The sequence below is a fragment of the Heterodontus francisci genome, chromosome 3 (assembly GCF_036365525.1).
Source record: "Heterodontus francisci isolate sHetFra1 chromosome 3, sHetFra1.hap1, whole genome shotgun sequence".
Classification (NCBI taxonomy): domain Eukaryota; kingdom Metazoa; phylum Chordata; class Chondrichthyes; order Heterodontiformes; family Heterodontidae; genus Heterodontus; species Heterodontus francisci.
In genome coordinates, this window is record NC_090373.1 from 193,197,805 (window position 1) to 193,223,741 (window position 25,937).

General features: G+C 43.7%; 1 protein-coding gene across 5 annotated transcripts in view; it reads right to left on the bottom strand.

The window, feature by feature from the left end:
- LOC137365567 (WD repeat-containing protein 26) overlaps window positions 1–25,937 on the bottom strand; it is a 156,958-nt gene that overhangs the window by 18,774 nt on the left and 112,247 nt on the right. For 3 of the 5 annotated variants that reach the window (XM_068027953.1, XM_068027946.1, XM_068027971.1), the window contains exons 10-12: window positions 23,613–23,758; window positions 14,091–14,169; window positions 3,996–4,043 (exon numbers count right to left, since the gene is read on the bottom strand). In XM_068027953.1, the coding sequence (XP_067884054.1) occupies window positions 3,996–4,043; window positions 14,091–14,169; window positions 23,613–23,758 (273 nt within the window). The other 2 variants (XM_068027962.1, XM_068027980.1) reach the window with 2 other exon arrangements.

Below are 25,937 nucleotides of genomic sequence, written 5' to 3' on the forward strand. Positions count from 1 at the left end.
GCCAGCATAAAGGTACTCTACCTCGACAATTTAGTTCAGCTCCAGAGGAGTGCATTTATTTGTGCCAGATTACCAGCTAGTGCCGTTTAGTGCTGTGAGCCCTTATTCATATTCAAAGCTCCCCAAGCATTCACTATTCAGTACTGTACTAGAAAATGATACAATAGAACCTCATTATAACAAACATTTATTTTACACGAAGAGGTACAAATTTCTCAGTTATAAGTTTTGCCAGGATTGAAATATGTTTGATAATTAAACCTTTCATAATTTCAGTACAAATTGATCAGCATTACTTGCAAAAAAGTCAGTGCAAAATATACACGGATTATTTAGGTCCCTGCAAAAAAAAAAGGCTCAAGCACAGAAAACAGCATGTTATGGTAAATGGTTGTTTCAAAAGGTGAAGTCACACGGGATCAGAGGTGAGCTGGCAAGATGGATACAGAACTGGCTCAGTCACAGAAGACAGAGGGTAACAGTGGATGGGTGTTTTTCTGAATGGAGGGATGTGACTAGTGGTGTTCCACAGGGATCAGTGCTGGGACCTTTGCTCTTTGTAGTATATATAAATGAGTTGGAGGAAAATGTCGCTGGTCTGATTAGTAAGTTTGCGGACAACACAAAGGCTGGTGGAGTTGCGGACAGTGATGAGGATTGTCAGAAGATACAGCAGGATATAGATCGGTTGGAGACTTGGGCGGAGAAATGGCAGATGGAGTTTAATCCGGACAAATGTGAGATAATGCATTTTGGAAGGTCTAATGCAGGTGGGAAGTATACAGTAAATGGCAGAACCCTTAGGAGTATTGACAGGCAGCGAGATCTGGGCGTACAGGTCCACAGGTCACAAAGTGGCAACGCAGGTGGATAAGGTAGTCAAGAAGGCATACGGCATGCTTGCCTTCATCGGTCGGGGCATTGGGTATAAAAATTGGCAAGTCATGTTGCAGCTGTACAGAACTTTAGTTAGGCCACACTTAGAATATTGCGTGCAATTCTGGTCGCCACACTACCAGAAGGACGTGGAGGCTTTGGAGAGGGTACAGAAGAGGTTTACCAGGATGTTGCCTGGTCTGGAGGGCATTAGCTATGAGGAGAGGTTGGATAAACTCGGATTGTTTTCACTGGAACGACGGAGGTGGAGGGGTGACATGATGGAGGTTTACAAAGTTATGAGAGGCATGGACAGAGTGGATAGTCAGAAGCTTTTTCCCAGGGTGGAAGAGTCAGTTACTAGGGGACATAGGCTTAAGGTGAGAGGGGCAAAGTTTAGAGGGGATGTGGGGGGCAAGTTCTTTACACAGAGGGTGGTGAGTGCCTGGAACTTGCTGCCGGGGGAGGTGGTGGAAGCAGGTACGATAATGACGTTTAAGAGGCATCTTGACAAATACATGAATAGGATGGAAATAGAGGGATACGGTCCCCGGAAGTGCAGAAGGTTTTAGTTTAGGCAGGCATCAAGATCGGCGCAGGCTTGGAGGGCCGAATGGCCTGTTCCTGTGCTGTACTGTTCTTTGTTCAAACTGGAGGATGGTAGACAGTGGTGTTTCCCAAGGGTCAGTGCTGGGGCCACTGCTTTTTTGCTATATATAGATGACTTTGATCTTGGAATACAAAATGGAATTTCAAAATTTGTTGACACCAACTTGAAGGAGTGGCTAACAGTAATGATATGAGCAGCCTGCAGCAGGACATAGATAGGCTAGCAGAATGGGCAGACAAGTGGCAGATGGAATTTAATGCAGACATATGTGGGGTGATACATTTTGGCAAAAGGGATAGTGTGAGGCAATATCGACTTAACGGCAGTTCTAAAGAGTGTGCAGGAAGTATAATCGATCTTTGAAAATGGCAGGACATATTGAGTGTGTGGTTAGCAAAACTTATGGGATCTTCATCTTCATAAATAGAGGCATACAGTACAGAAGCAGGGAAGTTATGCTGAAACTTTATAAAGCTCTGGTTAGGCCACAACTAGAATATTACATCCAGTTCTGGTCATCACACAGGAAAGATGTGAGGGTCCTTGAGAGAGTGCACAGGAGAGTTACCTGAATGTTTCCAGGGATGGGGGACACCTTAGTTACAAGGTTAGGCTGGAAGAAATGGGGTTGTTCTCCTTAGAGCAAAGGAGATTGAGGGGCAATTTCATAGATAAGTTAGACAAGGAAAAACTGTTCCCATTAACTGATGGGTCAAGGACTATGACACAGATTGAAAGTTCCGGGCAAGAGATGCAGGGGGAATGGAAGAAGGCATCTCACTACCACCTTCTCATGGGCAATTAGAAATGGGCAATAAATGCTGGCCTGGCCAGCAACGCCCACATCCCCATAAACGAAAAAAACACTTTTTTACGCAGTGAGTGGTAATGACCTGGAACACTCTGCCCACGAGGGTGGTGGAAGCTGAGACAATGATTTTAAAAGGAAATTGGATGGACACTTGAAGTAAATAAACTTGCAGGGCTACAAAGATTGAGCGGGGGGTGGGGGAGTGGGATTGACTGGATTGCTCCACAGAGAGCCAGCATGGACTTGATGGGCCGAACGGCTGCCTACTATGCCGTAAATGACCAAACATGACTCGGTAGGGCGTATGTGGGAAATTTGAACTTCTAAAACATAATCAGAAAAATACTTTAAAAATGCAACAGGTGATTGAAGCAGCTCATTGCAAATAGTCTGGTTTCAATCCTAACACTGGCAAATTGCCTTATTTATTACAAACCAGATGTTTTCTGCTGGCAAATTCCAAAAGCCAGTCATTTCCTGAATTTCCATCATCCAGTGTTGTTCAAAGTTAAGAATCTGTAGCAGAATTCTCAATTGCTGGAAATCTTTTCAAAGTAATGTCCACTGAGCTGTAAGATGCAGCTGGTTATACAAATAGAATTTGCACAGTATCTTCTTATTGCAGGCTCCCACTACTTCAGTCAGTTTCACTCAAATGGATTTTCTTTTTCATGGAGTCACTATGGCTTGCAGTTGTGTACCGTTTAACCAGACGGCCCACTGGCTTTCTGGAGGTTGTAATGCTTAGTAAGTCACTGAGAACCTCCCTTCTCTATCTTTCTGAACAATGCTGCATTCTGATCACACTTGTAGATGAGTGGACACCACCGCTAGGTTTTTCTCTTTATATTGACCCAAGAGATGCAGTAATAAGCTCACTGTAAGAGGACCCTCAATACTCATAGGTCAGGAAGAACTGGAGAGGTGTAGTAATCAGCTCACCGCAATTGGGCCCTCAATACTCTCAGATTATGAAGAGATCCATCATATTGTTACTATAAGAGACTGAGTTTCTGAATTCCAAAGAAAACGACAGCAACATGACCTTTTACATCACTAACTGGAGACACCTGTCCACGCCTGAAACAAGAAATCAAGGTGACAGAGGTGATGGTCAAGGTCAAGAGATCCACTTTAACTGTGTGAAGTTAGTCAGCACTGAGGTCATTGGAAGGATCTGGTATGTCCCTCCCAGCAAGTAGATTCATCATCGCTTTAATCCTCTCCATTGAGTGGTCTAAACACGCAGATCACAGTGTTGGGTCAAACAGGCAGACATTCAGAGCCATCATCCAAGGTCAAAAATCTCTCCATTCTGTCCTAAAACTACCAGATGTAGGACCACCCCCCCTCCAACCCACAATCCCATTTCTATATTAGTTTTTAACTTTCAATTTCACAACTGACCCAAAAGCAGCTGAGTCAAATCTACTTTCAGTAAGGCAAAGTCCATCAAACATTGTGCTAATCAAAAATCAGAGTTCTTCAACTTTAGGCAGTGAGCTTCTTTCATTAGTTTAAAAAATTTTCAGATTGCTGATGAAATCTATAGCGTTCGTTCCACCATCCTGCGTGCAACCATTAAAAAAAGTCTTAAAGGTAGTTGGACCAAGACCCTAAGTCACCATCACTACTTAGTGTCAAAAGCAGTATAAGCTTAAATCAGTTTTGGTTGTTTTGTGCAGACTTTCTACTCACTCTGGAGCGAATCGGCTTCTCCTGCCTTTTCTCTTCATCTTCCACTGTCTTTAGTTACATTTTCACCATGCAGAGGGAAACATATGAGTCCTGTTAAAAATTCAATTCCAAATAGCTGGCTGCTTCTTCAGGTATCCCAGAGAGATCAATGTACTTGCAGGTAGATATAACGGAGAGATCTTGCAGTAGAGGTTGGAGGAAAAGCACATAAAAAGACAAAAAAAAACACAAAGCTGCCATCAAGTGATAAATGCACCCCTCCCCATTAATCTGATCAGCTTCGTCAGAAGCAAAAAAGACAGCTGGTTTCAGTGCAGTGAATGCAGTGATAATACTGTGGGAAAGCATCAAGAACTAAGACTAACGCTTCCTGCACAGTTTGTGGTGTTCAATACCAACATTCAATCTGCCATCTTAATGAATGGCCGACATTACACTGGTTTAAGGCCTACAAGTACCAGTGAATAATTTCCATCTGTTCAAATGGAAAGCATGCTTTTCTACATCTAATTATCTATATTATACCACCTCCTCACACATGAAGTTGGTTCATCATGACAAACCGCCAGAAGTATCTCATGATGGAAGCAAATGTTAAAAAGTAAACACTACCATCGTAACTAGGAAATCCCAGGTTTGATCATTGCTGAATTGGCCTTAATCAAATCATAATTAAGTCAGTTCTCCCACTGTTGATTGCTATCCAGCCAACTATGCTGAAAAATGCATGTGTGGATGTTGGACGGGGGAGAAAAGTGGCTTGGCTGTGATAATTTCTTTGTTAATTCATTCAGCAGATATGGCCATTGCTGGCAAAGACAGCATTTACTGCCCATCCTGAAATGCTCTTAAACTGGTGTTCTGAGCTGCCTTGACAAGTGAGTGGCTTGCTGGGCCATTTCAGAGGGCAGCTAAGAGTCAGCCACATTACTGTGGGTCTGGAGTCACATGTTGGCCAGACGGGGTAAGGACAGCAGTTTTCCTTCCCTGAAGAAAATTAGCAAACCAGATGGGTTTTTAATGACAATCTGGTAGTTACATGTGCACAATTACTAATATTAGTTTTTTAAATAACAGATTTATTTAATTAACAGAACTCAAATTCCTCAGCCGCCGTTGAGAGATTAGAACTCATGTCTCCAGATCATTAATCCAGGCTTCTGGATTATTAGTCCAGTAACATAACCACTATGCTATCGTTCCCAATATAACCACACCTCCCAACGTCAAACTGCCATATTGGATCAGGCAAGAAGAATGTCCACTTGGGTAAGGGACCTGGGGAAGCAGGCACCCACAAAACCATCCCTCAGCACCTCGAAGGTAGGAACTACAGGGAGTGCTATGTACAAAAGTGGATTTGTAAGGACACGGGTTTGTGCTCACAATTCTTGAATCACAGTTATCCAATTTAAACTGCACTGTTATAAGTGCATACTTGCTTTTAGATAACACTATTTCAACACTGCCAAAAAACAGCTCAAAATGTTCCATACAGTGAAGTACAGCAAGTTATATAGGCAAACTCCCCCGTAATAAAGGTACTGAGTGAAGGCCAAGAGAGAGGGCAGAAAAGGTCGGTCACCCCAGGTTGGTCTCACATAGGCAGTTTCAGACTCCCAACAGTAGAGGGCTAGGAACTCTATTAAAATATGAATTTAACAACTTGCATTTATATAGCACCTTTAATGTATAAAACACCCCAAAGCATTTTACAAGCATTATAAAACAAAATTTGATATAGCCATATTAGGACAGGTGAACAAACTGGATCAAAGAGGTAAGTTTTAAGGAGTATCTAAAATGAGGAAAACGAAGTAGAGAGGCAGAGAGATTTAAGGAGGGAATTCCAAGCTTAGGGCCCAGGCAGCTGAAGACACAGCCAGCAATGCTGGAGCAATTAAAATCGGGAATGCTCAAAGGCATGAAACTTCTGAATGTTGATGTTCAAAGAGATTTGTGTGTACTCGTACAAGGAACAGAGTTAGCATGCACGTACAGCAAGCAATTAGGAACGCAAATGGCATGTTAGCCTTTATTGCAAGAGGATTGCAGTATCAGGAAGTCGTACTACAATTGAACAGGGCTTTAGTGACACCACACCTGGAGTACTGTGTGCAGTTTTGGTCTCCATATTTAAGGAAGGATATACTTGCATTGGAGGCGATACAGCACAGGTTCACTAGATTGGTCCCAGGGATGAGCGGGTTGTCCTATGATGAGGAGTTGAGTAAATTGGGCTTATACTATTTGGAGTTTAGAAGAATGAGAGGTGATCTCATGAAAATATACAAGATTCTGAAGGGGCTTGACTGGGAAGACACAGAGATTGTTTCCCCTGGTTGGGTATCTAGAATGTGGGGGCATAGTCTCAGGATAACGAGTCGATCATTTAGGATTAAGAGGAGAATCTTCTTTGGATGGGAACCAAATGAGGTCAGTGGACAGTAAGGAGGTAGTAACTAAAGCCTGTAAGGAACTAGATAATGAATTCAGCGTGACTAAGGGAAAGAGTAGGCAGGGAGCAGATGATGAAAGCAAAGGGACTGGTGGTCTGAGGTGCATTTGTTTTAATGCAAGAAGTGTAGTAGGTAAGGCAGATGAACTTAGGGCTTGGATTAGTACCTGGGAGTATGATGTTATTGCTATTACTGAGACTTGGTTGAGGGATGGGCATGATTGGCAACTAAATATCCCAGGATATCGATGCTTCAGGCGGGATAGAGAGGGAGGTAAAAGGGGTGGAGGAGTTGCATTACTGGTCAAAAAGGATATCACAGCTTTGCTGAAGGAAGGCACCATGGAGGACTCGAGCTGTGAGGCAATATGGGCAGAACTCAAATAGGAAGGGTGCGGTAACAATGTTGGGGCTGTACTACAGGCCTCCCAACAGTGAGCGTGAGATAGAGGTACAAATATGTAAACAGATTATGGAAAGATGTAGGAGCAACAGGGTGGTGGTGATAGGAGATTTTAATTTTCCCAACATTGACTGGGATTCACTTAGAGGTCTAGATGGAGCAGAATTTGTAAGGAGCATCCAGGAGGGTTTTCTAGAGCAGTATGTAAATAGTCCAACTCGGGAAGGGGCCATACTGGACCTGGTGTTGGGGAATGAGCCCGGCCAGGTGGTTGAAGTTTCAGTCGGGGACTACTTTGGGAATAGTGATCACAATTCCGTAAGTTTTAGAATACTCATGGACAAAGACGAGAGTGGTCCTAAAGCAAGAGTGCTAAATTGGGGGAAGGCCAACTATACCAAAATTCGGCAGGAGCTGGGGAATCTAGATTGGGAGCAGCTGTTTGAAGGTAAATCCACATGTAATATGTGGGAGGCTTTTAAAGAGAGGTTGATTAGCGTGCAGGAGAGACATGTTCCTGTGAAAATGAGGGGTAGAAATGGCAAGATTAGGGAAGCATGGATGACAGGTGAAATTGTGAGACTAGCTAAGAGGAAAAAGGAAGCATACATAAGGTCTAGGCGGCTGAAGACGAAGCTTTGAAAGAATATCGGGATTGTAGGCGCAATCTGAAACGAGGAATTAAGAGCGCTAAAAGGGGTCATGAAATATCTTTAGCAAACAGGGTTAAGGAAAATCCCAAAGCCTTTTATTCATATACAAGGAGCAAGAGGGTAACTAGAGAAAGGATTGGCCCACTCAAGGACAAAGGAGGAAAGTTATGCGTGGAGTCAGAGAAAATGGGTGAGATTCTAAACGAGTACTTTACATCGGTATTCACCGAGGAGAGGGACATGACGGATGTTGAGGTTAGGGACAGATGTTTGATTACTCTCGGTCAAGTCGGCATAAGGAGGGAGGAAGTGTTGGGTATTCTAAAAGGCATTAAGGTGGACAAGTCCCCAGGTCCGGGTGGGATCTATCCCAGGTTACTGTGGGAAGCGAGAGAGGAAATAGCTGGGGCCTTAACAGATATCTTTGCAACATCCTTAAACACGGGTGAGGTCCCGGAGGACCGGAGAATTGCTAATGTTGTCCCCTTGTTTAAGAAGGGTAGCAGGGATAATCCAGGTAATTATAGATTGGTGAGCCTGACATCAGTGGTAGGGAAGCTGCTGGAGAAGATACTGAGGGATAGGATCTATTCCCATTTGTAAGAAAATGGGCTTATCAGTGATAGGCAACATGGTTTTGTGCAGGGAAGGTCATGTCTTACCAACTTAATAGAATTCTTTGAGGAAGTGACAAAGTTGATTGATGAGGGAAGGGCTGTAGATGTCATATACATGGACTTCAGTAAGGTGTTCGATAAGGTTCCCCATGGTAGGCTGATGGAGAAAGTGAAGGTGCATGGGTCCAAGGTGTACTAGCTAGATGGATAAAGAACTGGCTGGGCAACAGGAGACAGAGAGTAGCAGTGGAAGGGAGTTTCTCAAAATGGAGACGTGTGACCAGTGGTGTTCCACAGGGATCCGTGCTGGGACTACTGTTGTTTGTGATATACATAAATGATTTGGAGGAAAGTATAGGTGGTCTGATTAGCAAGTTTGCAGACGACACTAAAATTGGTGGAGTAGCAGATAGTGAAGGGGACTGTCAGAGAATACAGCAGAATATAGATAGATTGGAGAGTTGGGCAGAGAAATGGCAGATGGAGTTCAATCAGGACAAATGCGAGGTGATGCATTTTGGAAGATCCAATTCAAGAGTGAACTATACAGTAAATGGAAAAGTCCTGGGGAAAATTGATGTACAGAGCGATTTGGGTGTTCAGGTCCATTGTTCCCTGAAGGTGGCAACGCAGGTCAATAGAGTGGTCAAGAAGGCACACGGCATGCTTTCCTTCATCGGATGCGGTATTGAGTACAAGAGTTGGCAGGTCATGTTCCAGTTGTATAGGACTTTGGTTCGGCCACATTTGGAATACTGCGTGCAGTTCTGGTCGCCACATTACCAAAAGGATGTGGATGCTTTGGAGAGGGTGCAGAGGAGGTTCACCAGGATGTTGCCTGGCATGGAGGGCGCTAGCTATGAAGAGAGGTTGAGTAGATTAGGATTATTTTCATTAGAAAGACGGAGGTTGAGGGGGGACCTGATTGACCTGTACAAAATCATGAGAGGTATAGACAGGGTGGATAGCAAGAAGCTTTTTCCCAGAGTGGGGGATTCAATTACTAGGGGACACGAGTTCAAAGTGAAAGGGGAAAAGTTTAGGGGGGATATGCGTGGAAAGTTCTTTACGCAGAGGGTGGTGGGTGCCTGGAACGCATTGCCAGCGGAGGTGGTAGACGCGGGCACGATAGCGTCTTTTAAGATGTATCTAGACAGATACATGAATGGGCAGGAAGTAAAGAGATACAGACCCTTAGAAAATAGGCGACAGGTTTAGATAGAGGATCTGGATCGGCGTAGGCTTGGAGGGCCGAAGGGCCTGTTCCTGTGCTGTAATTTTCTTTGTTCTTTGTTCACTCAGATGGTTGTGAAGCTTTGGAATTCTCTACCCAAGGGTTGTGGATGCTCCATTGAGTATATTTAAGGTTGAGACAGACAGATCAGGCAGGAAGAATGCCCACTTGGGCAAAGGACCTGGGGAAGCAGGCACCCATGAAACCATCCCTCAGCACCTCGAAGGTAGGAACTACAGGGAGGAAAAATGTGCTATGTACAAAAGTGGATTTGTAAGGACATGGGTTTGTGCTCACAATTCTTCAGTCACAGTTATCCTCAGGGAATCAAGGGATATGGGGAATGGGCAGGAGAAAGTGGAGTGAGGCAAAAGATTGGCCATGTACGTATTGAATGGCGGAGTAGTTTCAAGGGGCCATATGGCCTAAGCCTGCTCCTATTTCTAATGTCCTTATGCTCAAGAGCCCAGAATTGAATGAGAGCAGAGATCGCAATGGGCTGTAAGGCTGGAGGAGATTACAGAGATAGGGTGGGGCAAAGCCAGAGAGAGATTTGAGAACACGGAATGAAAATTTTAAAAACTGAGGTGTTGCTGAACTGGGAGCCAATGTAGTTCAACAAGCACAGGGATGACAGGTGAATGGGACTATAGGACTTGGTGCAAGTTACGACGGGGTAAGCAGAGTTTTGGATGACAAGTCTGCAGAGGGTAGAACTAGGGAGACCAGCCAGGAGAGCATTATAAGTCACATTTAGAGTTAACAAAGGCATGGATGAGGGTTCCAGCAGATGAGCTGAGGCAGGGGCGGAGCCAAGCGATGTTATGGAGGTGGAAATAGGTGGTCTTAGTGATGGTGCAGATTTGTGGTTGAAAGCTCATCATGGGGTCAGATATGACACTGATGTTCCAGTCAGGCTGAGCCTCATTCAGCTGCTAGGGAGAAGGATGGAGTCAATGACAAGGGAATGGAGCTTGTAATAGGGACCAAAGACAATGGCTTCAATCTTCCCAATATTTAGTTTGAGGAAATTTTCAACATCCAGTACAGGATGTCAGACAAGTAGTGTGACAGTTTATTGGCACTGGAGGGATCAAGAGAGGTGGTGGGGAGTTAGAGCAAGGTACTGTCAGCACATGTGGAAACTGATGTGTTTTCGGATGATATTACCAACGGCAACATGTAAATAATAGGAGGTGGCCAACGGTAGATCTTTGGGGAACCAGAAGTAATGGTGCGGGAGTGAGAAAAGAAGCCATTGCAGGTGATTCTCTGGCTGCTACTGGGTAGATAAGAATGGAACCAGGTGAGTCCAGTCCCACCCAGCTGAATAACAGTGGACAGGCGCTGGAGCAGGATTTTGCGGTCAACTGTGTCAAAGCTGCTGACAGATTGAGAAGGACAAGGGGGGACAAATTACCTTTGAGTGTCATAAAGGACGTTATTTGTGAATTTGGTTAAGAGCTATTTTGTTATTTTGGCATGGGAGGAAACCCAACAGGAGGAATTCAAACACTAAGTTCTGAGAAAGATGGGCACAGATTTGGCAGGTTTCATAAACATTCAAGAATTTGACAGGCCAATGGGTTTGGTGGTGGAACAGTCATTTACCAGGACAGATAGGTCAAGGGTTGCTTTCTTGAGAGGATTGAGGATGGCAGATTTGAAAGAGGGAACAGTACCTGAAAGGAGAATACCATTAAGATAAGCTAACAAAGGAGCCAGGAACTGTCTAATTAAGAAACACTACACCAAAGCATTCACATTCATTGAATTACACTCAACTATAGTGACATTTATTAGGCAAATGTGGCAGCTATTTGGCTTACAAGATCAAAGAAACAGTAATGACAGTTAATCTGTTTTTGATGCTGTTTGTTGGGGAAGGAATATTGGCCAGTATACTGGGAGAACTGTTTGAATAGCATCATAGATCTTTAATTTGATCTTGGAATGTCCACCTTAGCCACTGGACAACAGGCAGGCAGGGCCGCATGTAACATCTCATCCATAAGGCAGCACTTACAACAACGCAGCAGTTCACAAGTACTGCACTGGACGTCAGCCTAGATTATGTGCTCAAACTTTGGAATGGAGCTTGAAACCTTTTGACCAATGTTCCCTCAAAAGACATGCGCAGGTCGCACAGCAACCTTAAAAGGGACCACGCAGTGCATCAAACCGGTCATGCACAAAGAAAAATTAGAGGGAACATTACTTCTGACAGAGGTGTAAGTGCTAGTAACTAAACCAACTTGGCACTTCGGCAGCAAAAGGAAATAGTCTCTCAACAAAAAAATTGCATTGCATGCAAAATTAATGGCTGGGAGACAAATTGCAGAAGCTTATTCTCTTGTTCGCCTGAACATGCCACCCAGTTGTCACAAAATTAATTAAAAACCAATAGACTATCTCCAAGTCATCCGCGACCATTTCTCCATATGCTGTACATCTGGTAAGAGGAAGATAACTACAGTATGTTCAAGCCTAAAGATAGCTTTGAACACAACATGGAGTACTTTTCAGTGTCAACAGCCAAGCACGGAGAGATGTTGCTTCAAACTTCATTACTGCAGTGCATCTATAGAATATACTTTTAGTAATCCACCCTCAGAAGCCGTATAAAATTAATAGAACCCAGAAAGTTCTTTGCTCCAATTTCCCTATTCTTTCATCAGAGGATGCTGACCAAGAGTAGGGCAATTGCATCAAAAGTTTCATGGAAAATGTAATAGAATACAACAAATCTCACCCTCTTAAAACAAATTTTATGATTTTCTTTGTGATTGGGAAGTTAGGCAAAGGAAGTAACTAAAGGCAGTCAAAGAGGCAGGTTTCAAGGAGCCCTTTGAAGGTAGCAAGTGGTGTAGCAAGCCGGAAGGATTTAGAAAGCACTCAAGTCCTGATTCGAAAGAATGGAGTGTTCAAGCTGTGTTAGGGTTGAAGAAAGTTGCAGGGGTAAGGTTTGTCAAAGACACAGAGGGATCTGTAACTGACAATCATTTAGAATTCATAGAGTCATAGAGAGATACAGCACTGTAACAGGCCCTTCGGCCCACCGAGTCTGTGCCAACCATCAACCACCCATATTATACTAATCATACATTAATCCCATATTCCCTACCACATCCCCACCTTCCCTCAATTCTCCTACCTACACTAGGGGCAATTTACAATGGCCAATTTACCTATCAACCTGCAAGTCTTTGGCTGTGGGAGGAAACCGGAGCACCCGGCGGAAACGCACGCGGTCACAGGGAGAACTTGCAAACTCCGCACAGGCAGTACCCAGAACCGAACCCGGGTCGCTGGAGCTGTGAGGATGCGCTGCTAACCACTGCGCCGCCCAATGTGCTGAAAAATGGGGAACTAATAGTGGTAATGAAAAAAATATTTGCATTTAGATCACAATTTTCATAACCACCGGACAAAGTGCTTTACAGCCAAATTACTTTTGAAGTCATTGTTGTAATGTAGGAAACTTGGCATCCAATTTGTGCACAGCAAGCTCCCACAGATGGCAATGAGATAATGACCATATAGTCTGCTTTAGAGATGATGAATGAGGGATAAACATTGGCCAGGACACTGGGGATAATTCCCCTGCTCCTCTTTGAATAGTGCTATGGGATCTTTTACATCCAGCCAGGAGGGCAGACAGGGCCATGGCTGAACGTCTCATCTGAAAGACGGCACTCCGACAGTGCAGCACTACCTCAGTACTGCGTTGGAGCATCAGCCTTGATTTTTGTGTCCAAGTCCTGGAGTGGGACTTGAACTTGGAACCTTGTAACTTAGAGGTGAGAGTACTACCAACTGAGCATGGCTAAGATGTTTGAGAAGACCTTGGTGCAACTGGTTCAGTTGGAGTTTGGAAAGACTGTTAGGAAAAGCCGGAAAAGTCAAGCCTTGATATGGAAAGTTTGTTGAGGGTTTTAGTAATAGTGGGATGAGGTACAGATGCAAGAAGTAATGTTTTAGAGGTGGAAACAGGCCTTCCTGATACGTGGAAATGAGGTCTGAAGTTCAGCTCAAGATTAAATCAGACTCCAGGTTCAGCTTGAGATTGGTCAAGGAGAAATCAATGGTTTGTGGCTTGTGTCTGACAGGCAGACAGCATAACAGTAATGAAGTCAGAATGATGACAGAGAGGCAAAGTTTGGTGTCACTGGCATACATGTAGAAACTGACCCAATACTTATTAATGTCAGACAGGCAGTATGTAAATATGGAATAGAAAGCAGCCAAGGACAGAATCTTGGGGCACACTGGAGGTGTATTTATAAGGGCAGTTAGAAAAATAACTGCAGGAGATCAGACAAGGAATAGGATGATAAAAGGGTGATGTTGCAAAGAGGCAACGGAGAACTGACCCTCACTGGACAGCAACAAGTGAGAACTCTGCCTGATTTCCTCCCCCTCATGAGGTGGTCTCTGCATCTAGAAATGAAGCCAACTACACACAACTGTTCCAAGCTGATCTCAGCTTAGTACAGACCATGGAATCTAACCCAGGATCAACCTGATTTCCACGTCTCAGCAACCAACCATGTGGTGCATTTACCTACTGCGTTAAGGTGAGGCATTCATACACTATCAAATTAACTGGTTACACTACCCATACTTGAAACAGAACTAAATTTGTCCCCTTTGGTCTTGGGACCCAAATGTAAACGTTGTACTAAGAAGATACATGTCAGATTCAAACAAATTGATTCCGCTCTACATACCTGAGTTGCAACATTTAACAAGGCTAACCTTCCATTTTTCGAAACAGTGAAAGACATTATAGGATGATCCTCTTGTACTCTGTAATAGAACCAAACAAGAATCAAGAAGAGCAACAACTACTTCAATGCACTGGATATACTTGAATAACTTTCACAGCACAATGAGTTGAGGCAGCTATGGGCAATTATGAGTCAAGATTTTTCATCATACAGGTTATACACAAGTAGATAGGAAGGTCTTAAAAAGCAACTCTTCCTTAACATCTCAATAAAACTACAATCAATGGACATCCAGTTATTTTATTCCATTATTTTAAGATTTTTTTCTTTAAAAATTTCTTTAAAAATTTCTTTAAAAACAAGTATTAGCATTGGAGATAAGGGATTGAGAGGATTACTGAATTCCATCACATGATGAAATAGAATTAAACAGTTAGTGCTGAAGTATACCAGATTGACAATCTCTATTAATATTAGTTAAACCCAGAGTGTCCAACTATCTTTTCTTCATAGGCTGCATAGGTGTGCAATAATTGAATCCTGGGAAGCACGAATAAAGCTTAAATCAGTGTTTCAATTAGTCTGCACGTTTCTGAAGCTGTGGAAGCAGATCTTGCTGTTAACGACTTATCCACCAGTGAAGCAATAGCCATTTCCAAGTCCGAGGCCCACAAAATTACAAATAAAAATTTGATAGAAACATAGAAAATAGGAGTACGCCATTCGGCCCTTCGAGCCTGCTCCGTCATTCATCATGATCATGGTTGAACATCCAACTCAGTAACCTGTTCCCACTTTTGCCCCATATCCTTTGATCCCTTTAGACCGAAGAGCTATATCTAACTTCTTCTTGAAAACATACAATGTTTTGGCCTCAACTGCTTTCTGTGGTAGTGAATTCCACAGGCTCACCACTCTCTGGGTGAAGAAATTTCTCCTCATCTCAGTCCTGAAAGGTTTACCCCATATCTTGAGACTATGACCCCTGGTTCTGGACTCCCCCACCATTGGGAACATCCTTCCTGCATCTAACCTGTTAGAATTTTATAGGTTTCTATGAGATCCCCCCCTTACTCTTCTGAACTCCAGCGAATATAATCCAAACCGACTCAATCTCTCCTCATACGTCATCCCAGGAATCAGTCTGGTAAACCTTCACTGCACTCCCTCTATAGTAAGAACATCCTTCCTCAGATGAGACCAAGACTGCACACAATATTCCAGGTGTGGCTTCACCAAGGCCCTGTATAATTACAGCAAGACATCCCTGCTCCTGTACTCGAATCCTCTCGCTATGAAGGCCAACATACCTTTTTTTTTAATTCATGCATGGGATGTGGGCGTCACTGGCCAGGCCAGCATTTATTGCCCATCCTTAATTGCCCTCGAGAAGGTGGTGGTGAGCTGCCTTCTTGAACTGCTGCAGTCCATATGGGGTAGGTACACCCACAGTGTTGTTAGGAAGGGAGTTCCAGGATTTTGACCCAGCAACAGTGAAAGAACAGCGATGTCAGGATGGTGTGTGACTTAGAGGGGAACTTTCAGGTGGTGGTATTCCCATGCATTTGTTGCCCTTGTCCTTCTAGTTGGTAGAGGTCGCGGGTTTGGAAGATGCTGTCTAAGGAGCCTTGGTGCATTGCTGCAGTGCATCTTGTATATGGTACACACTGCTGCTACTGTGCGTCAGTGGTGGAGGGAGTGAATGTTTGTAGATGGGGTGCCAATCAAGCGGGCTGCTTTGTCCTGGATGGTGTTGAGCTTCTTGAGTATTGTTGGAGCTGCACCCATCCAGGCAAGTGGAGAGTATTCCATCACACTCCTGACTTGTGCCTTGTAGATGGTGGATAGGCTTTGGGGAGTCAGGTGGTGAGTTACTCCCGCAGGATTCCTAACCTCTGACCTGCTCTTGTAGCCACGGTATTTATATGGCTACTCCAGTTCAGTTTCTGGTCAAAGGTAGCCCCGAGGATGTTGATAGTGGGGGATTCAGCGATGGTAATGCCATTGAATGTCAAGGGGAGATGGCTGGATGGTCATTGCCTGGCACTTGTGTGGCGCGAATGTTACTTGCCACTTATCAGCCCAAGCCTGGATACTGCCCAAGTCTTGCTGCATTTCTACACGGACTGCTTCAGTATTTGAGGAGTCGCAAATGGTGCTGAACATTGTGCAACCATCAGCAAACATCCCCACTTCTGACCTTATGATTGAAGGAAGGTCATTGATGAAGCAGCTGAAGATGGTTGGGCCTAGGACACTACCCTGAGGAACTCCTGCAGTGATGTCCTGGAGCTCAGATGATTGACCTCCAACAACCACAACCATCTTCCTTTGCGCGAGGTATGACTCCAGCCAGCGGAGGGTTTTCCTCGATTCCCATTGACCTCAGTTCTGCTAGGGTTCCTTGATGCCTTTTGCCATTTGCCTTTTTTACCGCCTGTTGGACCTGCATGCTTACCTTCAGCAACTGGTGTACGAGAACACCCAGGTTTTGATTGATTTTTGATTTAGAGATACAGCACTGAAACAGGCCCTTCGGCCCACTGAGTCTGTGCCGACCATCAACCACCCATTTATACTAATCCTACACTAATCCCATATTCCTACCACATCCTCACCTGTCCCTATATTCCCCTACCACCTACCTATACTAGGGGCAATTTATAATGGCCAATTTACCTATCAACCTGCAAGTCTTTTGGCTGTGGGAGGAAACCGGAGCACCCGGAGGAAACCCACGCAGACACAGGGAGAACTTGCAAACTCCACACAGGCAGTACCCAGAATTGAACCCGGGTCGCTGGAACGGAGAGGCTGCGGTGCTAACCACTGCGCCGCCCGATATGCAGTCTCACTGCATATTCCCCTCTCTGTTTATAGCTGTTCAGATAATAATCTGCCTTCCTGTTTTTGCTACCAAAGTGGATAACTTCACATTTATCCACATTATACTGCATTTGCCATGCATTTGCCCACTCACTTAACCTGTCCAAATCACCCTGAAGCCTCTCTGCATCCTCCTCACAACTCACCCTCCCAGTTTTGTGTCATCTGCAAATTTGGAGATGTTACATTTAGTTCCTTCACCTAAATCATTAATATACATTGTGAATAGCTGGGGTCCTAGCACCGATCCCTGCAGTACCCCACTAGTCACTGTCTGCCATTCGGAAAAAGATCCGTTTATCCCTACTCTTTGTTTCCTGTCTGCCAACCAATTTTCTATCCATCGCAATACACTAACCCCAATCCCATGCGCTTTAATTTTACACGCTAATCTCTTATGTGGGACTTTGTCGAAAGCCTTCTGAAAGTCCAAATAAACCACATAGGAACATAGGAACAGGAGTAGATCATTCAGCCCCTCGAGCCTGTCCCGCCATTCAATGAGATCATGGCTGATCCGTGACCTAACTCCATATACCTGCCTTTGGCCCATATCCCTGAATACCTTTGCTTAACAAAAATCTATCTATCTCAGATTTAAAATTAACGACTGTTCAAGCTTCAACTGCTGTTTGTGGGAGAGTGTTCCAAACCTCTACCACCCTTTGCTTGAAGAAGTGCTTAACATCACCCCTGAATGGTCTGGTCCTAATTTTTAGACTATGCCTCCTAGTTTTAGAATCTCCAACCAGTGGAAATAGTTTAACTTTATCTAGCCTGTCTTTTCCAGTTAATATCTTGAAGCCTTGGATCAGATCACCCCTTAACCTTCTAATTCTAGTGAAAACAGGCCTAATGTGTGTAATCTCTCCTCGCAACTTAACCCCTGTCCAGGTATCATTCTTGTAAACCTACGTTTAACCTACATCAACTGGCACCCCCCCCACCCTCATCAACTCTACCAGTTACATCCTCAAAGAATTCTAGTCGATTTGTCAAGCATGATTTCCCTTTTGTAAATCCATGCTGACTCTGCCTGATTCTACCACTGTTCTCCAAGTGCTCTGCTATAAAATCTTTGATAATGGACTCTAGAATTTTCCCCACAACTGACGTCAGGCTGACTGGTCTATAATTTCCTGTTTTCTTTCTACCTCCCTTTTTAAATAGTGGGGTTACATTAGCGACCCTCCAATCTGTAGGAACTGTTCCAGAGTCTAAAGAATCTTGGAAGATGACCACCAATGCATCCACTATTTCTAGGGCCACTTCCTTAAGTACTCTGGGATGCATACCATCAGGCCCTGGGGATTTATCGGCCTTCAATCCCATCAATTTCCCCAACACCATTTCTCTACTAATACTGATTTCCTTCAGTTCCTCTCTCTCACTAAGCCCTGTGTTCCCCAACATTTCTGGTATGATATTTGTGTCCTCCTTTGTGAAGACAGACCAAAGTATGCATTTAGTTGGTGAGCCATTTCTTTGGAGTTGTACAGAACTTTGGTAAGGCCACAGCTGGAGTACTGTGTGCAGTTCTGGTCGCCACATTATAGGAAGGATGTGATTGCATTGGAGTGGGTGCAGAGGCGATTCACCAGGATGTTGCCTGGGATGGAACATTTAAGCTATGAAGAGAGGTTGGATAGGCTTGGGTTGTTTTCGCTGGAGCAGAGAAGACTGAGGGGTGACCTGATCGAGGTGTACAAGATTATGAGGGGCATGGACAGGGTGGATAGGGAGCAGCTGTTCCCCTTAGTTGAAGGGTCAGTTACGAGGGGTCACAAGTTTGAGGTGAGGGGCAGGAGGTTTAAGGGGGATTTGTGGAAGAACGTTTTTACCCAGAGGGTGGTGACGGTCTGGAATGCCCTGCCTGGAAGGGTGGTAGAGGCGCGTTGCCTCACATCCTTTAAAAAGTACCTGGATGAGCACTTGGCACGTCGTAACATTCAAGGCTATGGGCCAAGTGCTGGCAAATGGGATTAGGTAGACAGGTCAGGTGTCTTTAATGCATTGGTGCACACTCGATGGGCCGAATGGCCTCTTCTGCACTGTATTATTCTGTAATTCTTTATTCCCCATAATAAATTCCCGTTTCTGACTATAAGGGACCTACATTTGTCTTCACCAATCTTTTTCTCTTCACATACCTATAGAAACTTTTACAGTCAGTTTTTATGTTCCCCGCAAGCTTGCTCTCGTGCTGTATTTTCCCCTTCTTAATCAATTCCTTGGTCTCCTTTGCTGAATTCTAAACTGCTCTCAGTCCTCAGGTCTGTTGTTTTTTCTGGCGAATTTATATGCCTCTTCTTTGGATCTAATGCTATCTCTAATTTCCCTTGTAAGCCATGGTTTGGCTATCTTTCCCATTTTACTTTTGCGCCAGACAGGGATAAACAATTGTTGCAGTTCATCCATGCGCTCTTCAAATGTTTGCCATTGCCTATTCACTGTCATCCCTTTAAGTAACGTTTCCCAATCCGTCATGGCCAACTCGCGCCTCATACCTTCGTAGTTTCCTTTACTAAGATTCAGGACCCTTATCTCAGAATCAACTACGTCACTCTCCATCTTGATGAAGAATTCTATCATACTACGGTCGCTCATCCCCAAGAGGTCTCGCACCACTAGGTTGTCAATTATTCCTCTCTCATTACACAATACCCAGTCTAGGATGGCCTGTTCTATAGTTGGTTCCTCAATGTATTGGTCCAGAAAACCATCCCATATACACTCCAAGAATTCCTCCTCTATGGTATTGTGACTAATTTGATTTGCCCAATCGATATGCAGATTAAATTCACCCATAATTACAGATTTTCCTTTATCGCATGCGTCTCTAATTTCCTGTTTAATGCCATTCCCAACATCACCACTACAGTTTGGGGGTCTATATGCAACCCCCACTAACATTTATTGCCCCTTAGTGTTTCTCAGCTCTACCCATACAGGTTCCACATCGTCGGAGCTAATATCTTTCCTCCCTATTGCGTTAATTTCCTCTTTAACCAGCAATGCAACTCCACCGCTTTTTGCTGTTTGTTTGTCCTTCCTAAATACCGAATACCCCCGATGTTCATTTCCCATCCCTAGTCACCTCCTGACTATATCATACCCATTTACATCTATTTGCGTGATTAATTCATCCACTTTATTGTGAATGCTCCGCGCGTTAAGGTACAAAACCTTAAGGCTTGTCTTTTTAACATTACTTGTCCCCTTCCCACTATTTCTCACTGTGGCCCTGTTTGATTCTGGCCCTTGATTTCTCTGCCTATCACTTTTCTTATTCCCCTTACTGTCTTTTGTTCTTGTCTTTGATTCCCCCCCCTCCTCGCCTTGCAAAGGTTCCTATCCCCCTGCCAATTTAGTTTAAACCCCCCCCACCCCCCAACCACTCTAGCTCTAGGACATCAGTCCCTGTCCTGCCCAGGTGTTAACCCGTCCAGCTTGCACTGGTTCTACCTCCCTCAGAACTGGTCCCAATGTCCCAGGAATCTAAAACCCTCCCCTACACACCATCTCTTCAGCTACGTATTCATCTGATACATCCTGCTATTTCTACTCTGACTAGCACGTGGCACTGGTAGTAATCCTGAGATCACTACCTTTGAGGTCCTACTTTTCTACTTACTTCCGAGCTCCCTATATTCTGCTTTTAGGACCTCATCCTTTTTTTTTACCTACATCGTTTGTACCAATGTGTACCACTTCCACTGGCTGTTCACCCTCCCCCTTCAGAATGTCCTGTAACCGCTCTGAGACATCCTTGACCCTAGCAACAGGGAGGCAACATACCATCCTGGAATCTCTTTTGCGGCCACAGAAATGCCTATCTAATCCCCTTACAATTGAATCCCTTATAACTATTGCATTCCCACACTTTTTACTCCTCCCCTGTGCAGCAGAGCCAACCATGGTGCAACGAATTGGGCTGTTGCTGCTTTCCCGAGAGGCCATTCCCCCCAACAGTATCCAAAGCAGTATACCTGTTTTGCAGGGGAATAGCCATAGGAGATTCCTGCTCTGCCTGGTGGTCACCCATTCCCCTCCTGCCTGTGGGGTCTGAGCCTGCGGCGTGACCACCTCTCTATACATGCTATTCACGATACTCTCTGCCTCATGGATGCTCCGCAGTGTCCCCAGCTGCTGCTCCAGCTCCGAAACCTGGGCTTCCACGAGCTGCAGTTGGAGACACTTCCTGCACACATGCTGGTCCTGGGCACTGGAATTGTTCCCGACTTCCCAAATAGAGCACGAGGAGCACACCACGGCTTTGAGCTCTCCTGCCATGACTTAACCCTTTAAATTAAACCTTTTGGAAGATCTTAATATCAAATAATATTACTCTAGGGCCCTTCATCCCTGGTCCTCGTTATTACAGAACTCCCTAAAATACACTACTTACTATATATAAAAATAAACTGTAAACCTTTCTTACCTTACTTACCCAGCTATTTAGAGCTATTCTCTAACAGCAGAGACTCACCAACCAATCACCTTGCAGCTTTCCTGTGACATCACTGTTGGCTTTCTTTTCAAAACTCCGGTGCGCCTGAAGAGGTCCGACTGCTCTCCGCTCCTGAAGGTAAGTGAAGGCCCCGAGCTCCGCGCTGGTTTTATCTGCTCCCGATTCTGGTTGTTTCCACACAGGTCTGACTGCTCTCCGCTCCTGAGCGTTGCTGATTATTAAGCTTTGAGAGTTGAAAGTGACCCAAAGACCATATTTTCAAAACCCTGATTTAACTTGCCTTACACTGCTCAACTTGTCAGTTAAGATCAGTCTGTGCTGTTTGAACAAAAATAATTAAAAGCTGACAAATATGAAGTACTAAGTTTAATATTTAAAATTTAGAATATTTAATGTTATAACTTAGAAGTTAACCATTCTCATTACTACAAACTACACCACCAATGAAATTCACAATATTCAGTCTCAATGTGTTGTGGATGTCATTGCTTCCCAGAGAGTCTCTTCACCTTCCAAGCGATTATTTTAAATTGGTGACCCCCTCATCATTGACTTCCCAACCAAAAAGAAGTCTTTCCCTATTCACTATCAAAACTTTACCTAAATAAACATCTATATTAAAATTCTCAGCTTCTCTGTTCCAGTGGAAATAATCCCGGAATGTCAGGTCTTCCCTCACAAATACAGTTTCCTCTCCCAAGCATCATCCTGGTGAATCTGTGGTGTACATTCTATATGGCTTTAATATCTCTTCTATAAAGTTGTACACCATATTTTAAACAATGTTTTGAATAAGTTCATCAGGATTTCATTACTCTTGCACTCTGCACTCATTTCTAAAATTATTTTTTATCTGGCTTCATCAACCTGCACTCTCACATGAAGGTATATAATTGAACCCCTAGATCTCCACATATCCACTTCAGTGTGTTTCCATAAATTCCAGACTAACTCCATGTACACTCATTCTCTATTTGCCCTAAAAGCATTATCTCACACTTATACACATTAAAATGCACCTGCCTGCCCATTTCACTCCATATTAATCCATTCCCTCTTGAAGGGTTTTACAGAGCTCCCAACAATTTTCCAAATCTACTTTTGCGTCATCAGCCAAATCATCTGCATATGTAAAGCAAAAGTAGACCCAGCACAGATCCAAGGTACTGTTTCTCTGTTAGCAATTTAAGAATATAAGAAAAGCTCATTCGTCCTTAAATATAAGCCTACTCCAATCCGAGAAACATCTTATTTCTTTTCTGCCCGTCAACCAAACTTCTAACCATTCTGCTATACTTCCTCATACCATATGCTAGAATTTTCATAACTAGACACCTCAAATTACTTCAGGAGATACATATATATCCATTGCATCCCCTTTATCTGTCTAGTCACTTTAAAAAAATCTTTAATTTGTAAAGTCTGATTTACCTTTAGCCAGTTTTTGCTGATTGTCCTCAATTAATGCATATATTTCTAAATGCACACCAATTTTATTAGGGTATAAGGATTGAGCTTAAATAGGATGAATGAGATTTTCTTATATTCTTAAATTGTTAACAGAGAAACAGTAAAGTAATTCCTAAACTGCACAGCAGAAATGAGCTGAAATGAGAGTCTGAAGTAAGGGTCAATCATACTCCAATGTGCTGCCCTGAGAATGATGCATAGTCCTGCCTGCAATCCACAATCTTGACATTACCATCAAGAGCAGGTATTCAGGAAGTTAAAACTTGAACGAGTGTCACTCAGGTTGGGTGCACTCTTACGACTGGATCCTTAATAACATTATTATAATGGTCTACTCCTGCTCCTATTTTTTATGTTGTTTATTGGACAAAGCCTCAGAGCCGCTTACCTGCCTGCACTTGCAGATGGAATAGATGCACAGCAAGGTGGAAAACCCCAGGGGATAGAAGGAAAAATTAAGTTGTGCAAGAAAAACTAAAAGCAGCACTGATAGGTGACACAGCACACTGGCACCATTATACATGCAATGCCACCACAAGGGGTGCAGGAACTTAAGAGAAAAATTCAGTGCACAGTAAGTGTATACTAGAAACAGTGAACTATGTTCACAACTAACACCATGCCCCCTCCCTGAGTCAATTAGTCCAAATAGAGCTTTAATCTCAGTGTAAACAGCCAATTACAACATGGCTTACATATTTCTATCAGTCAGGTCCTCGAAGTTGTAGCCTCGTATCCGCTGATGCGTGTCTGAGGCAAGAACCGTTTTCCCATCGTTTAGACACCATAGGCACTGCACTCTCACGCCTTCCCACGAATCCAGTAGATTTCCCTCCAAATCCTAGCCCAACACAAAGAACTGTTACACATCGGAACACAGCAATGTCATATTCCCAGCTAATTTTGTATAGCTAGAACATAATTCTCTCCCCCTCTCCCACGTTTTCACTTCCTCTCCTGAAGACATTGATTCTTACTGGAATCAGTTCCACATGCTGTGGAAACCCTCCTGGTATTGCACATAAGTGCCCATTTGATATGTGCAAGCAGTCTTCAACTGGGGAAGGGTATCACAGCCACGTCTGATCTTTTCCACAATCAATATTCACAAATAAGAATTTTCAAATAGGAGTTATGGTCAGGAGGGAGAAGCTATGGATGAGTTTTCTCTGCCATGCCTTTGGGTCATAGAGTTATACAGCACAGAAACAGGCCCTTCGTGTCTGTGCCGGCCATCAAGCAGCTATCTATTCTAATCCCATTTTCCAGAACTTGGCCCGTAGTCTTGTATGCTATGGCATTTCAAGTGCTCATCTAAATACTTCTTCAACGTTGTCAGGGTTACTGCCTCTACCACCCCTTCAGGCAGCGTGTTCCAGATACCAACCACCCTCTGGGTGTAAAAATATTTCCTCAAATCCCCTCTAAACCTCCTTCCCCTCACCTTAAATCTATGCCCCCTGGTTATTGACCCCTCTGCTAAGGGATGAAGTTTTTTCCTATCTATCCTATCAATGCCCCTCATTATTTTGTATACCTCAATCAGGTCCCCCCTCAGCCGTCTCTGCTCTAAGGAAAACAACCTTAGGTCAGCAACTACAATCGCAGATCCCCAAATTCTGATCTGACTGATCAGCTGAGGACAAATCAAAGGAATAAGATTTTCCAAGTCCACGAAAATGTCACAGAAAATAAATCAGGACTGGTAGCATTAACGTTTACATTTCAAAATTATAAAAATCAAACTATACCAGTATTTTAAAAAATCAATTATTAATTAGGAACAACCAAAGTTGATCAATCTGACACAATCTTTTATCCTACATTAATTCAATACCCACCTTTATAGGCCTGGAACCAGAACCACTGAAGTCTGCTGCAAGTGTTCAGTCCTGCCCTGGAATCTGATATCTGTGAAGTTAACCTTTCTCTCTTCCAGATATTCAATTACCTGCTGTGCATTTCATCTTAAGTTTTTGTTCGATTATTCTAATTTTTAGCATTTCCAAATTATCGTTTATGAGAGCAGGCTTAGCTAGATCAGGTAAAGGTCAGGAACTGACTAAGTCTTGATACAAACACAGAAAATGCTGGAAATTCTCAGCTCAGGCAGCATCTGTGGAGAGAGAAACAGCTAACATTTCAGGTCAAGGGCCTTTCATGAAAGGTCATCGAACTGAATCGTTAATTCTTCTACTCTCTCCGCAGATGCTTCCAGGCCTGCTGAGTATTTCCAGCATTTTCCGTCCTCATTTCAGATTTCCAGTATCTGCAGTATTTTTGCTTATGTTTTGATGCGGCCTTTGCAAATCAGGCAAATTAAATGTTCACTGAGTGTATTACACAATAACACCTAGTGCAGAGAGAAATAATTAAAATTTAGATGGGATGTACGAAACTCAACTGATTCTCAATAAAAAGCTTTTGAGGAATGGAATTGATAGACTCAAAACTTAGTTCCGCCATTGAATTTTTTGTTCATTCATGGAATGTAAGCCTTGCTGGGAAAGCCAGCATTTAGTGCTCATCCCTAAGTGCCCTTGGAGAAGGTGGTGGTGAGCCATCACCTTGAACTACTGCAGTCCACATGCTGCAGGTACACCCACAATGCTGTTGGGAAGGGAGTCCCAGGATTTTGACCCAGTGAACGGCAATATAATTCCAATCTTCATTCCAACATAAGGTCAGAAGTGGGGACATTCGCTAATGATTGCACAGCATTCCGTACCATTCACAACTCCTCAGATACTGAAACAGTCCATGGCAGTATGCAGCGAAGACCTGGACAACATTCAGACATGGGGCTGACAAGTGGCAAGTGCCAGGCAATGACAACCTCCAACTAGAGAATCTAACCATCTCCCCGTGACATTCAATGGCATTACCTTTGTTGAATCCTCCACCAACATCCTGTGGATTACCATTGACCAGACACTTAATTGGATATTGTGCTAGAGCAGATCAGAGGCTGAGAATTCTGAGAACTCACCTCCTGACTTCCCTAAGCCTGTCCATCTACA